General features: G+C 39.4%; 1 protein-coding gene across 1 annotated transcript in view; it reads right to left on the bottom strand.

Moving 5' to 3' along the window:
- Positions 1-1932: 1932 nt before the first annotated feature.
- UBR3 (ubiquitin protein ligase E3 component n-recognin 3) overlaps positions 1933-12569 on the bottom strand; it is a gene marked incomplete at its 5' end in the record, with an annotated part of 108858 nt that continues 98221 nt past the window's right edge. The window contains 6 exons of the mRNA XM_084265134.1: positions 1933-3981; positions 4507-4646; positions 6078-6287; positions 7733-7909; positions 8739-8849; positions 9341-9448. Of these exons, the coding sequence (XP_084121260.1) occupies positions 3864-3981; positions 4507-4646; positions 6078-6287; positions 7733-7909; positions 8739-8849; positions 9341-9448 (864 nt within the window). The 3' untranslated portion in view covers positions 1933-3863. The remainder of the gene's footprint in view (positions 3982-4506; positions 4647-6077; positions 6288-7732; positions 7910-8738; positions 8850-9340; positions 9449-12569) is intronic.

Raw genomic sequence — 12569 nt, 5'->3', positions numbered from 1 at the left:
CTGGGAGCTAAATTCAAAATGCTTTTTAAGAGAGTGGGTTTTTCACCCACATTTTCCTGTACCATGCAAAGGCATACATTGCAAAACCCATGTTTTAGGGTAGTAAGATTAGCTTTTTGAAACTATCGTTTAACAAGATTCAATTTTACTTTTCTGTAATATTTCAAAGAAACACAACACTTGAAGCATTAAATCTCCAGAGTGCCATTAGTGGTAAGAAAGTACAAATGATACAGAGAGTAAGAAAAATATTAAAAACCTATTAAAAGGATTTTCTGATTTAACAGAACACCCTGGTCATTTACACATCTAAGAATTGATGAAGTGTTCAACTTCACTGAGAATATGCTTTCCCTACTTAAGGACATCCATCTCCAGGCACACAGCAGAACCTAGCAAGATTACAAGCGCAGCGACATGGCATTGCGGGGGCAGGTTCAGTCACATGGCTGAACACAGAGCAGATGGGGCACTTGGCAGGGTAAAGAGCACTTGCAGGCAAAGAACTGCCCACCGGAGAACACCTGAGTGGGGGCACTGTGCCCTACCAACAGGCAGCATTCGCCTGGCCTGGCCTGGCCTTCAGTCCAGCAGTGGGGATCTCACTGCAGGGAGTGGTCCCTGCAACACAGGAGCACCAGCCTCTTCACTCACATGCACTCCCTCGTACCTGCAGTTGAGCTGTGAACCTCTGTACTGACCTCCAGTCAGCTCATCCCTGGGGTTTTGTGTCGTTGCAAACAGTATTTCATTCTTATCTAAGCTCCAGTCATCTTCACCCCCAGTTCTGAGAGAAGTGAAAAGTAGGACTGCAGAATCCATGCTAGATGAGAATCAGATCTTAATCGCATCAAGATCTGCACAAAGCTCTCCTCTGGCAGCTATACACAGCACAAACTGATCTGGTGTGAACCTGAATTAAACATCATTTGTTGGACACTACAGCAAAAGGCCCTCTTTTTAAAGGAAAAAATGTCATTTGCTTGTGAAATGCTGAGATTTCAAATCAAGTACAAGATTCCAGTTGCCAAGGTGATGAAAAATACTCATTGAAAATGTAAGGCCACCACTAAAAAAAAAGATGCTGTTATCCAAAGGTCAAGGTCAAAACAAGACCATTCCATCAAATTTCTCAAAGGTCAAAGAAAGGAAAAATTGAATACCTAAATATATACATTCATCAAACCAAAGTCATAGTTATTCAGAAACATGTTTGACAGAAGATCAAGCAGAGTTTTCCCAGAAGTACATTTACTCAACTCAGCATTTTAATTTTAGCAGTTTGCAGCAGCAGTGCTGTAACAGCTGGCATAGAATTAAGAACAACTTCAAATTATGACTAAAAGAAAATAATCCAAATGACTAATACAAAATACATGGCTCTGTGTAAGGACCAAGAAAAAACCCGTATCAGTTACTCTCTATGCAAGTACTTCCCATGCCTTGAGCTTTGGACAGTTACATAATTGCCTGGCGAAGAGGTGGAATCCTGAAACAGTTACATTTTGGATGACTGGTGCAGAGAGAAAAAATGCCACAAGCACAGGGAGTGACAGTAGACTTTTATTAACATATCTTACAATGTCGATTACTGTATTCCTAGTTTCATACTCTTCTGATGTGTTATAAAGATCGATTCAGATTCTACAGTAATGTACTGTACTTCAAATGATCATTCATACAGGATATCACACCAGAACATTTGAGTAATACACGCACACACCACTCTAGTTTGGACCTGTTAGTTTTCAAGGTTAGCTTAATAAAGTAGGATTAAAAAAGTTATGGGGGAAATCAAAATTCTTGTTTAGCAGCATGCAAGGATATTCAAGTACGATTTTTCAACCAAGTGATTTATTTTTGTCGCTGTTTTTAAATTCGTTGGTGACTAATTCACCAGTACTAAAATAAACACTATGAGATACCCAAATGTTAAAGTTAAGGCTAATAGTTTTACTTCACATCCATATGCACAACCAGAGAACATTCCATTTTAAATAAAACACAGTAATCAAATTCTGGATACATTATCTCTTGTAAATAACAGCGGAGCTTCGAACTACGGATTTCTCAAGTTCATGAGCCCTGTAATAATGTTATGCTGGAGATGTAAAGATTCTTTTTGCTCTTTAACCACACTTACAAAATGGCCTGATATTCATAATGAGCAATGCAAAAATATTACAGGCAGAACTTATAATACAGTATCAAAAAAGTAATATTTTGGAAAAGACACAGCCATTTAGTTGGTGAAACAGAGTAATTCTAATCTTACAGGAAGTACTGTAATACTTTTGAAATATATATATATTTATATGTTTGTATAAAAACCAGCATCCTTTATTGTGGGGTTTTTGAATTGCAGGTATCCAGAAAAAAACCCTCATTGTATTTGCTTCCTTTTCCTTCTGACCATTCTCCTTGATTGCTATACAGTCATTTTATTTCCCCTATACACTTTTCACTAGATAATGACTTCCACTGGGGAACTGTTTTCATTGTATATGTGGTTTGATCATAAGATGTTTTTATTTTACACATATAAATTTTATTTTACACAACAAGCTATGAAAGTCAAAGCTACCAGGACCTCCTTGGTAGTACTGTATGAAATAGCCAACAAACGTCCAACACTTGTGAAAAACATTAGTAGCAATATATTACATACCAGTATTTTAACTACACTCTTTCCTACCTACTTACACTGTGGGGTTTTGCCCAGTCATGCCTGTTTGGAATTTTTTAGCCCTCTAAACTGTTTCGGCATTCATCCAATGAGGCTGCACATGCACTGGTTGTTCATCTAGGCTATCTCTGTTGGGTTTTCCTTTTCCTTTTTAGGAAACCAAACAGAAAGAACAGTGATTTATCTAAACAAATAGAAAACAGAGGAGCCTCCTGAAATGACAGGAAAGATACAGAATTATATGTCATTTGCAGAACAGTCTGCACATTTCCATTCCTATCATTCTCAAACATACATCTGGTTTCAAATGACAGACAGGCTTATGGCTCTTAATGCTTCTCATTGGGATTTGCTATGTTGGGCACCATACAAATTATATACAGCAATTTCTGTATGTGTTACCAATAACAGTTTATTCGATTGATATGGAAAACATCTCCTTTCTGGAAAAGAAAAAATAAAAATAATATGTGTTCTGGATTACACTGAGAACAATAAGATACCTAATTTACAGCTATTTCACTTATTTATGGAGAAAAAAATATGAAATTCCTGAGAATGCATAAGTTTTCAGTAATGCCTGAAATATTTCTATAGACCTCTCATGATTAATGAAATATTCCGTAAAATTCAACTTTCAGACCAATTGTTACCATGCAGTCTCACAATCATTTTACAAATCCTGTCTAATTACAAATGCGTATCAAGCAAAAACCTCAAACCAACAAAAGGCAAATAAACTTTATCCAACATATTTAGTAGATGTAGTAGACACATACACTGTTTCAGCAAAAACTGCTAAAAACTCAACTCCATGCAGAGAAAAATAAAATCCTGACAGCTATTGCTGGAGCCTCCAACCAACTGTAAGTAAAATTTGTGCTTCTTAACAATAATGGGCTTTAAAAAACAAAAGAAAAATGGACTACTGAGTGCAATCAGATTGCTCACACCAATTTAAGGACTTAATTGCAAATTACTGTAGTATTATTTCGTAGCAACAGCAGCTAATTTTGCAAAAAATCTCACACATTGACAAAGTTCCATTTCCCTTTTATGCCCATACCCCACTCCACCCCGAGCCAAAGACCTAATTCCCAAACAATTAAAGCTATTGTCATTCAGGATGCATTCATTCATGGTAACAGCAATGATGTGGTGTGTAGATGACGATGATTTACAAGCCATTATAATGTGGCCCCCATCTTTTATTGATATGATCGAAAGTATGAGACACCCACTGCTGCTCCAGCACTTTGTATCGTTCCTTGCATATGTAGAGAGGTTTTCCACGCCTGAAGGGGGAAAAAAAGAGCAGTAAACCAAATGGTTAGTATGCAAATAAATGGAAAACTGCTTCATTGTATCACTTGTGCAGGACACTCAAGGTTTTTCCCAGGGACTGTGTGCACAGGCATTTTCACTGGGGAGGGGCTGCTGGTTCTGCTTTAATAAGATAATGCTGGCACTTGGACAGCGCAGTCTAAAAAAGCTCTCTTGTTCTCCCAGGCTTACGTAGCTTGGAAGCTACACTCCTTCCCCATGCTGGAATCCAACTGCATCCTTTTAATACCTAAAGGGCAAATAACAGCTCTGGGAGGAGGTCCCAGGCACAGCACCCTCACTGGGAATGGCAACATAGGATTCTGTCTGTTCGGTGCATGTAACTCAGGGGTCATGACTTCTCAGGGAGGAGAAAGTCAGCAAGTGGGGATTTTCTACCAAGGAAGGTAGAAATACATTGTTATTACAGGTACTACATAACAAAGTTGATCTATGAAGAGTGCAACAGTGAAACACAGGGCTGATGGAAACATTACCTAAGATCTCTGTCTTCTTCACCATGTGCATCGAGATAAACACTGCCCCAAAGGCAGAAACGATGGCCTCGTATGATAATGATTACAGATGCATTAATCAAAAGAAATATTCCTGTCCCAGCTCCACAATTTTGAGAATGCTGTAATAGCAAGGGTGTAGAAGGGTGCAAAGGTTCAGTTAGCATCTGTAAACTTTATAACAACAAAGGGTTAAAAAACCCCAGTACTTAGCTTTGCTTGAAGTACCACATTATTTATTTACTAATAAACAGTTTGGCAAAGTATAGCCTGCCCTGAAATTCTCCATGCAAACCCCATGTGTTGTGCTGCCATAATACTTGCATACAAAAATTGTTCCCTGATAAAAAGGGAGGGTATTTGCTATCCCATAATAACAGAATTACCTAACAAAAATGAGAACAAATATTCTCTACAGTATTTTGAATTTGCTGCTGTACAGCAAACTGTGGAACCTGACCAAATATTTTTCACAGATGACAAGAACAGGTATTCAGAAAAACCTAACAGAACCTCTTGTACAACAGTCTCTATTGTTAAATGTTTCCTTACTCTCTCCACGCTTACAGATCTAGTCTGTGGCTCTACAAAAAAGCAGCTCTGAATTCTGGCTTGCTTCAGTGACATTCATAACTATAAATGGCATGATCTGTATGAATTGTTTCATTTTAGCAGTTAAAAAAACATGCTCTTCCTATACAGTTTTATTGCAATCTGAGGCTATAATAAAATGTAACTAATTGTATTCATTTTAAATTTTTATATGCCTTTGTTTTCATAAAACTTGACACCTCACATGTAACTGTTTTGCCCACCCAGCCCTCCTCCCACCATAACAGTAAGAGAGAAAAAGCTGAGTTCTAAATCCCAGAGAGGTTCAAGAAAGATCCCTCTGAAACTTCTTAGGGTTTGGTTTTATGCCCCACTTTTAAATATCTCCCCAACAAATTCCCCTTGGTTTTGTAAAGCCCGTGTAGTTCCAGCCTTCTACTGTTCTGTGGCAGCTGCCAAAGTGAACCTTTACCACAGACAGAACAACACCAGATGCTGTCCAACTCAGGTTCCTGAAAGAACTTATCTGCTGACTAGAAAACTCTGCTGCTGAATTAAAGTCGAAGGCCTTAAAAGGATGCTTATCCAGCTATAGTCTGCATCACTAGCAGATGGGCAAGCTATAAAAAGGGAAGAAACACCCCCCCACATTGATACTCTTATGTATGCAGAAAGAAAGGAAACAAAATGGGGGAAAATTAAAATAACTCTACCAACAATCAGGATGTAGACAAATTTCAATTGGTTATGAATGAAAAGCATGTGCCAGCGTTATGCACAATGACTTTGTAAGTTTTACAAACAGGTGAAATAGGTTATAGGTTTAAAAAGGTGAATAGAAGTCTTCTCTAGAATCCAGTCTAGGCCCTTGGGTCAGAAGTAAGCACTAAACGTTATATAAGCACATTTTGCTTATAGGAAAACCATCAAAACCAAGAAATGGAGTTAAAGATCCAAAAGTGCAAGAATCAATTACAGAACTTGAATTAACGCTCTCTTACCAGCACACATTCACAGTAACTCTGTTGTTTGCAGCACAGTCCTTTCAGGCATACAAAAGTACCACAAACTAGACAAACAGCAGGATCTTTAGGAACCTTGGTACAAACAGTACAAGTCTTTCTGTGATAATACTGAAAAATGGTATTGTAATTCTCAGGCAACTGAAGGAGGCGTGGCAAATCCCACTTCGGCTCCTGGATAAGCAAAGCCTACAAATAAGAACAATGTATCAGTTCTGCACACTCATTAACACATTTGTATTTTCTAAGAAAAGAGAATACCAAAGAAAGGCATCCTGCCCTTGAAGAATCTCTCACTTCTGCATTTTACAAATTTATAAATCAAAATTCACCTTGCAATAGGCACCTGCCTCTGGCTGAACACCGTCCCCAACTGTGGTCATGTTTCTTCTCTAAGGGGTGCAACCCAGGCTCTACAGCCTTTTCCCAAGGACATTTTCTACATGGGACACTTTTTAAGAGCAAAAATCTTCACAGCTAATCCAAGGGGATTAAGAGTGATCTACAGGGATGACTCCCGCTCACTACACCAAGGTATCCTGGCAATATCAATATGTCACTGCCAAATTCTGGCAATGACTAGGAAAGCTATCTCTTAGCTGAAATTTAAATTAAAATTTTCAGAAACAGAACTCATGCTCTGAAAATGGTATCTGAAGGCATCTGCCTGATTTTCAAGGCTGTGTTGCACACAGATTTTGAGGCCATTAAGATAGGCACTATGTAAATCCTGGTTTCAAAGCCTAACTCCTCTCTTTTGCTCTTAAAAAGATTGTCCAATGTAGATATTTACTTACTGGGAGGGGTGTTTTGGGGGGTTTTTTTGACAGTAACATGCTTTCCTTCAACCTACTCATTTTTATGAGGCTAATAACTGATGGGCATAGGGATCAGATGAGATTATTCTTGCAAGGTGCAAAGCTTTTGAAGAGTGCATGACCTCAAAACCTTAAACAAGAAAAAAAGCAAATTGCTTTTGTACCGTATTCTTCATGGGAAGAACACTACCAGCTTCACCACCATCTCTCTCACGTGCCTATCAGATTGGCAGCAACTCTATTTTGGGAATAATTTGACTACTCAAATTTACATTCACAACAGCCCGATTCATGGTGGCAAACGGACAAAGGTGGAGGTCACGCTGCAGTGTGAGAAAGCACCTGGCGTGCCTCTGACACTGTAACCTCAGGAGAGGGGGACGTGAGCTGTTGACATGTTGCTTCTTCGTAAAAACAATGCAAAAATGTTGATACATTTCAACCTAAGATGCAGCATCAACTGAAGACTCTCATAAATATCAGTATCATCTAATTGGCAAGAAAAACCTCAGGTATTGTTTTAAAAGCCAGTTCATGTTACATGCTTCCGTTGCAGAAGATATGGGTACACCTGGAACCACCTAACCACTGCATTTCCATTTTCTGTCTCCAGCAACCATATAAAACCAGGTAGGTCTCCTTATTCCTGTTTTTAGCCAGTCCAACTCACATTCACTAAGATTTCTCCCTCTTTTCCAAGTCAGGTTTCTCAGATCCAAACCAACACACTTTTCTATGTATGTGCACAGTGAAACAAGCGATGAATAGCTGCTTCCACATCAGGACTGCTCTGGAAAAGGTCATTTTGCTACATACCTTTACTTGATCTGGATGTCTATCTGCAAATGAAGCCAATTCCGAGCACCACTGTGATATCATGTCAAATGCTGGCACTGGCCAATCGAGACAAGAGGCACTGGTGAACTGATGAGCCGATTGGAAAGATGGTAACAGACCTAGGCAGCTTGCAAGAACTGTGAATTCTTCATCTTCCTTTTAGGTACAAAACCAGAGAGGTTTAGATCAATACCTGCACTCTGAATTTTTAAAGAGTTTATCAAAAATTTATCTATTCCAATAACAACAGGAGAGACCTTCTAGTACAGTGATGCAAATAGTCATGTTTACACAGAAAAGCTTCCAGTTCTTCCAGATTACCTCAAACCAGATTCTTAAAATACGAGAAAACTGGTCAGAATATAAAAAAAAAAACAAATAAACACAAACTCCAAACCCACAAACCCAGAAAACACAACAACAAAAAAGAGAAACACCCAAACTCCCCCCTAATTTTCTTTCTGTTTAGCACCCAACTGCCTTGTAGCTGGGCACAGATGATACGATTTTAAAGCAAGGAAACGAAGGAGCTGACCTGCAGCAAACTCGACTCAAATCAGCCACAGAACTTAAATGTAATTGCTGGCTGATGCAACGCCTCTGAGAACAAAGTTCAAGTATTAGCAGGCATTAAACAAAATCAGGACTGCATTTGTCAGTCCCTGTGGAAGTTACTCCATCTCTGCAAATGCCTGACAAGTTTCAAAAGCATGTTTATGTTTTGTGAGACCAGCATCTGCGACCTAAGGAAATCAGCAAGTATTTGCTGAGTTTTGAGAATACAGTACCATTTTTCTTGGAAACTGTATCAAAAATAAACTTACAAAATCTAAAAAAAGCTGCAGAGCAATGCTATAAAATATGACAAAAAAAAAAAGAGTAAATCTTAGGATAGAAAATGCATACCACAAAAAGCACCTTAAAATCTAATCTTTGATCTCTAGCTTTAAATGGAAACATTTTGAGCATGCCCCTCCATTTGTACCTGGCAACTAGGTAAATCCCCTCCAAAAAGATGGTGTTGAAGAAGGCTTGTGATCCTGAGGAAAGGCAGGCAGAACTGCTGCAGATAGCACTCTACAGAATCAGGATTCACCTAGGAGGGAAGGAAGCAATTACTAAATTCTGCCCCTATGTAGGGAACTCCAATATGAACCAAATGTTTTAAAGCATATTGTATGAACCATCACATCAAACTTACATTACAAAGGCCAGCATTTCACTAATAATCTGAAAGAATTCCATGGGTTCTCTTCTCCCCTTGACAAATAGTTTTTCAACTTAAACATTCAGTTTTCCAAGTTTTCTAAAGGCGTCTTTCACACATGTGACAAAACCCCACAACTATAAGTAGTATTTGTCAGTAACTTTCCCAACACAGCCCTGGCCATATATGATACTAGCAAAAAGAGAGATTTGCACAGGCAAACTGTCCCAAAGGGATGTGCTTTGATCTAGAAAATGAGGAGCTGTACTGCAGTCTTTAGCAAGATCAGAGAAAAATCATTATAACAACAAGGCTGTGAAACTTAAACAAGAGACAGAAAGGGGACATGCTGGGTAAATTTTCAAGAGATTTGCCAATACCACTGTTAACTCTTCAGTCTCTCCTTCTTCATAGATCTTCCCCTTTGACAGCTCACTAATCACATGACCCAGCAATACTTCCCAAGATTTTTCTCCATTGGATGTATTCTGCAAATAAGGAGGAAAGAAATCCATTAAAAGAGGGAAAGTTCCTGGAAAAGAAACAGTGATCAAGTGTATTTCCTTTTGATGAACACATGAATCCTGACCTACAGAGACAAAGGTCGTTAAAAAAAAAATAATAAATAAAAAAACAACTCTACAGGCAGGGAATGTATTTACCTGACAGTGAAATGTGAATGGCTACTTCAGTTACACATACTCTAAACTGAGAGTAATATGAAAGCACACTTAAAATATTGCATTCCCCATGGTTTTTTCCTGTAAGATTGCTTACTTTAAAATTAGGAAGAATCACTTTATGGATACATCATGTTTTGACAGAATTTGAATCCTAATACAATTAATTAAAAAGAAGAAGTAATTTTCTAAAAGTAGCCTAGAAGTCATTTTCTAAAACGCACCAACCAGAATGAGGTACAAACCACTTACTGTATTTTTTTTAAGCCTATGTCACAGCATTTACATTTAAAGGCAACAATTACAGAAAGCCATCAGAAATAGAAAGCAGTATTCCCATAAATATTTTTCCTTTAAGACATAATAAATTCTACCCAAGTAAGACATGGCCCAGTGTGAATTGTGAGCTCTGTTAACATATCATCAACACAGCAAACAAGGAGGGAGTGGAACGTTACTGAGATTCTATAAAAAAAATCCAAAGCAACATGATGAGATTAAATATACAAATATAAATATATATAAACATATATAAAAAGTGTATTTAATTCATCAGTTGGTTTCTTTACTGCACTTTGACATCAGTTATAATTATTAACTTTAGATGGGTTTTCACATTCCAGCACTGGCAAGGCAGACTTGCTGTTTATACTTGTAGCCTAAGAAGCAGAAGGCAGCAGGTGTTTAAACTGGCAGTTAGGACAAACCTCCTGACTACATCATTGCTGGAAGTTTACTCCATCGGCATTGACAGTGTGCCGCTTGTGACGCCGTAAGGCACCTTGCAAAGATAATGAGAGGGAAGTTGGGAATCAAGAGTGGAATATCCACCTCCTCACCCTTCTGAGACAAGCTGAACTCTTAATGCTGTTTGAACATTTGGTACAGATGTAAGGGAAAGACTTCAGCTCTGGAACACCAAACTGAAGTAACTTTTTTCCTGTGGATAATGCCAATCGAACCTAAGTGAGGTGTGATCCTGGCATCAGAATGTCAGTATCATCAGCACATGAGAAAAAGCCAGCCTGAACCACACACCATGTGGGCCTCAAGAAACTTTAAAGAACTAACTTGGATTCCTAAACTAAAAACCAGCTTCCCTTGCCATGTGCAAAGCAAGTAAATTCACACGAGGTCTCGAGAAGAGAAGGGCTGCCTGCGAAGGGCTGGCAGAGGGGCACAGGGAGCTGTGGGATTACCGCTGGTCAGTGCTCAAAAGTCGCTTGCGCACACACAGCGTCCAGGCAGCGTTATGCAGCAGGGCCTGGAAACTGAAAAGACACCTGGGGAAGGGCAAACCTAAATTTGGGACTTCTGCAAAGCCTCTGCACTCGGGTGGATTATCACTGGGGTGGGATGGAAGCCAGGCTATCAGCAAGCGTAGGAGCCCCTGAAGGCCTGAGGATCGTGCGGAGATCATGCTCAGCACATAGTGCCAAGCTGCTGTCAGAACACGGACCTTTGTACACAGATGATCTACACCAGGCAGACAGTAGGAAGGGGAGGATGTTTTAGAGGGAGTGAGAGATGCTGTCAGTACAATACATACTGAGCAGCAGGGAGTGGTGTTCCTATCTACCTCCTACCTCTTTGCCTTCCCACTTGGAAAATGGTCAGTCTTCAATGAGCTTCTCACAGGAGAAAAGTAAAAAATTTCAGACTGACAGAAGTTAATCTGTTGTTTATTTAAGTGTCACTAAATCACAACATCCATTCACAGTACATACTATTTAATGTGCTACTATTTCCCACTCAGCCTTATCATCCAGCAGAAACAAGCACACTAGTGAAATTCCACTACGATGGCCCGTCTTTAGCATCGAGAGAGCACTACTTCATAAAGCCATTACCTGAGTCATTATCATAACTTGCAAGCATCAAGTACAAAGTGCTTTACACAAAGCAAATGCTTTCACATGCTTCTAGAAGAAAACGTCTTAGCATGAATCGGTTGCAAGCTCACCTACCACATGCCCTAGAATAAAATCTCTCACCATAGACAGAAAATTAAGCACGCTCAGATAATCTCCAACTTCTGCTACTGACACAATGACTGTGAAAGCATGCAAGCTGGTAACGCTTTATGCATATGCTTTCTACCACAAACTGCAAGTTACCTATGGCTTGGGATATCACTTAAGTAAACAGAAAATGGAAAAACCCCTCACCAGCAACACTCTCAAGCAAATGTTGTTGAAATTCTAAGAAAATGCCAATATACTGAAAGAAGTGGGTGGAGAGGGAGCTAACAAAATGCAGTACTGGCCAGTGATCTCAAATGCTTCATGCAACTCCAGAACAAAAGTCCTGCACTGCAGCAGTTTGGCCAGCAGATAATTTGTTGTTACTACCTTGGAGCTGAGCTGTGAGTGACCAGTATGACAAATCTAACTCATATGTGAAAAGCAGGTCATGCTTCTCAGCGTGCATTCCATTTTACAGCCAACATAATCTAAGGGCCAGCTGTTGTATAAAGGGGTATTCCTCCTCCCACTTCCTCTGCTGGCCCCAATGCTTCCGTCCTTCCCCTTGGCCTGGCACTCTTCTGACCTTCTGGAGAATCAAGCTGTAGAGCACAAAACTAACTGAAGGATTAAATGAATGCCAGTGCCAGGAACTGCGTCTTTGGGTGGGAACTGGCATTCAACCAGCTGAATTGAAATAGCAAGAGGTACCTTCACTTTACATGGAAATCCTAGCAAAATGCAAGGAAGCAACAGTGAAATACCTACCTGACTAGTCTACAAACTTCCTTCCCTGCCTCTTCATCACCTGAACACTCCAGACCACATATTGAGAGAAATTTATATGACCAGCCACACATAGTGTGAGCAAATAAGAAACAGACATGTTGTTTTCCCCAACAAGCTTTCCCGCTTTCCCTGTAAAGGAGTGGATCAGATCAACCCATGGCTTATCTAGGAAGGCT

Source organism: Gallinula chloropus (genome assembly GCF_964237585.1).
Source record: "Gallinula chloropus genome assembly, chromosome: 5".
NCBI classification, from domain to species: domain Eukaryota; kingdom Metazoa; phylum Chordata; class Aves; order Gruiformes; family Rallidae; genus Gallinula; species Gallinula chloropus.
The sequence above is the reverse complement of the archived record's forward strand: the minus strand, read 5'-3'. Positions and strand labels throughout refer to the sequence as shown.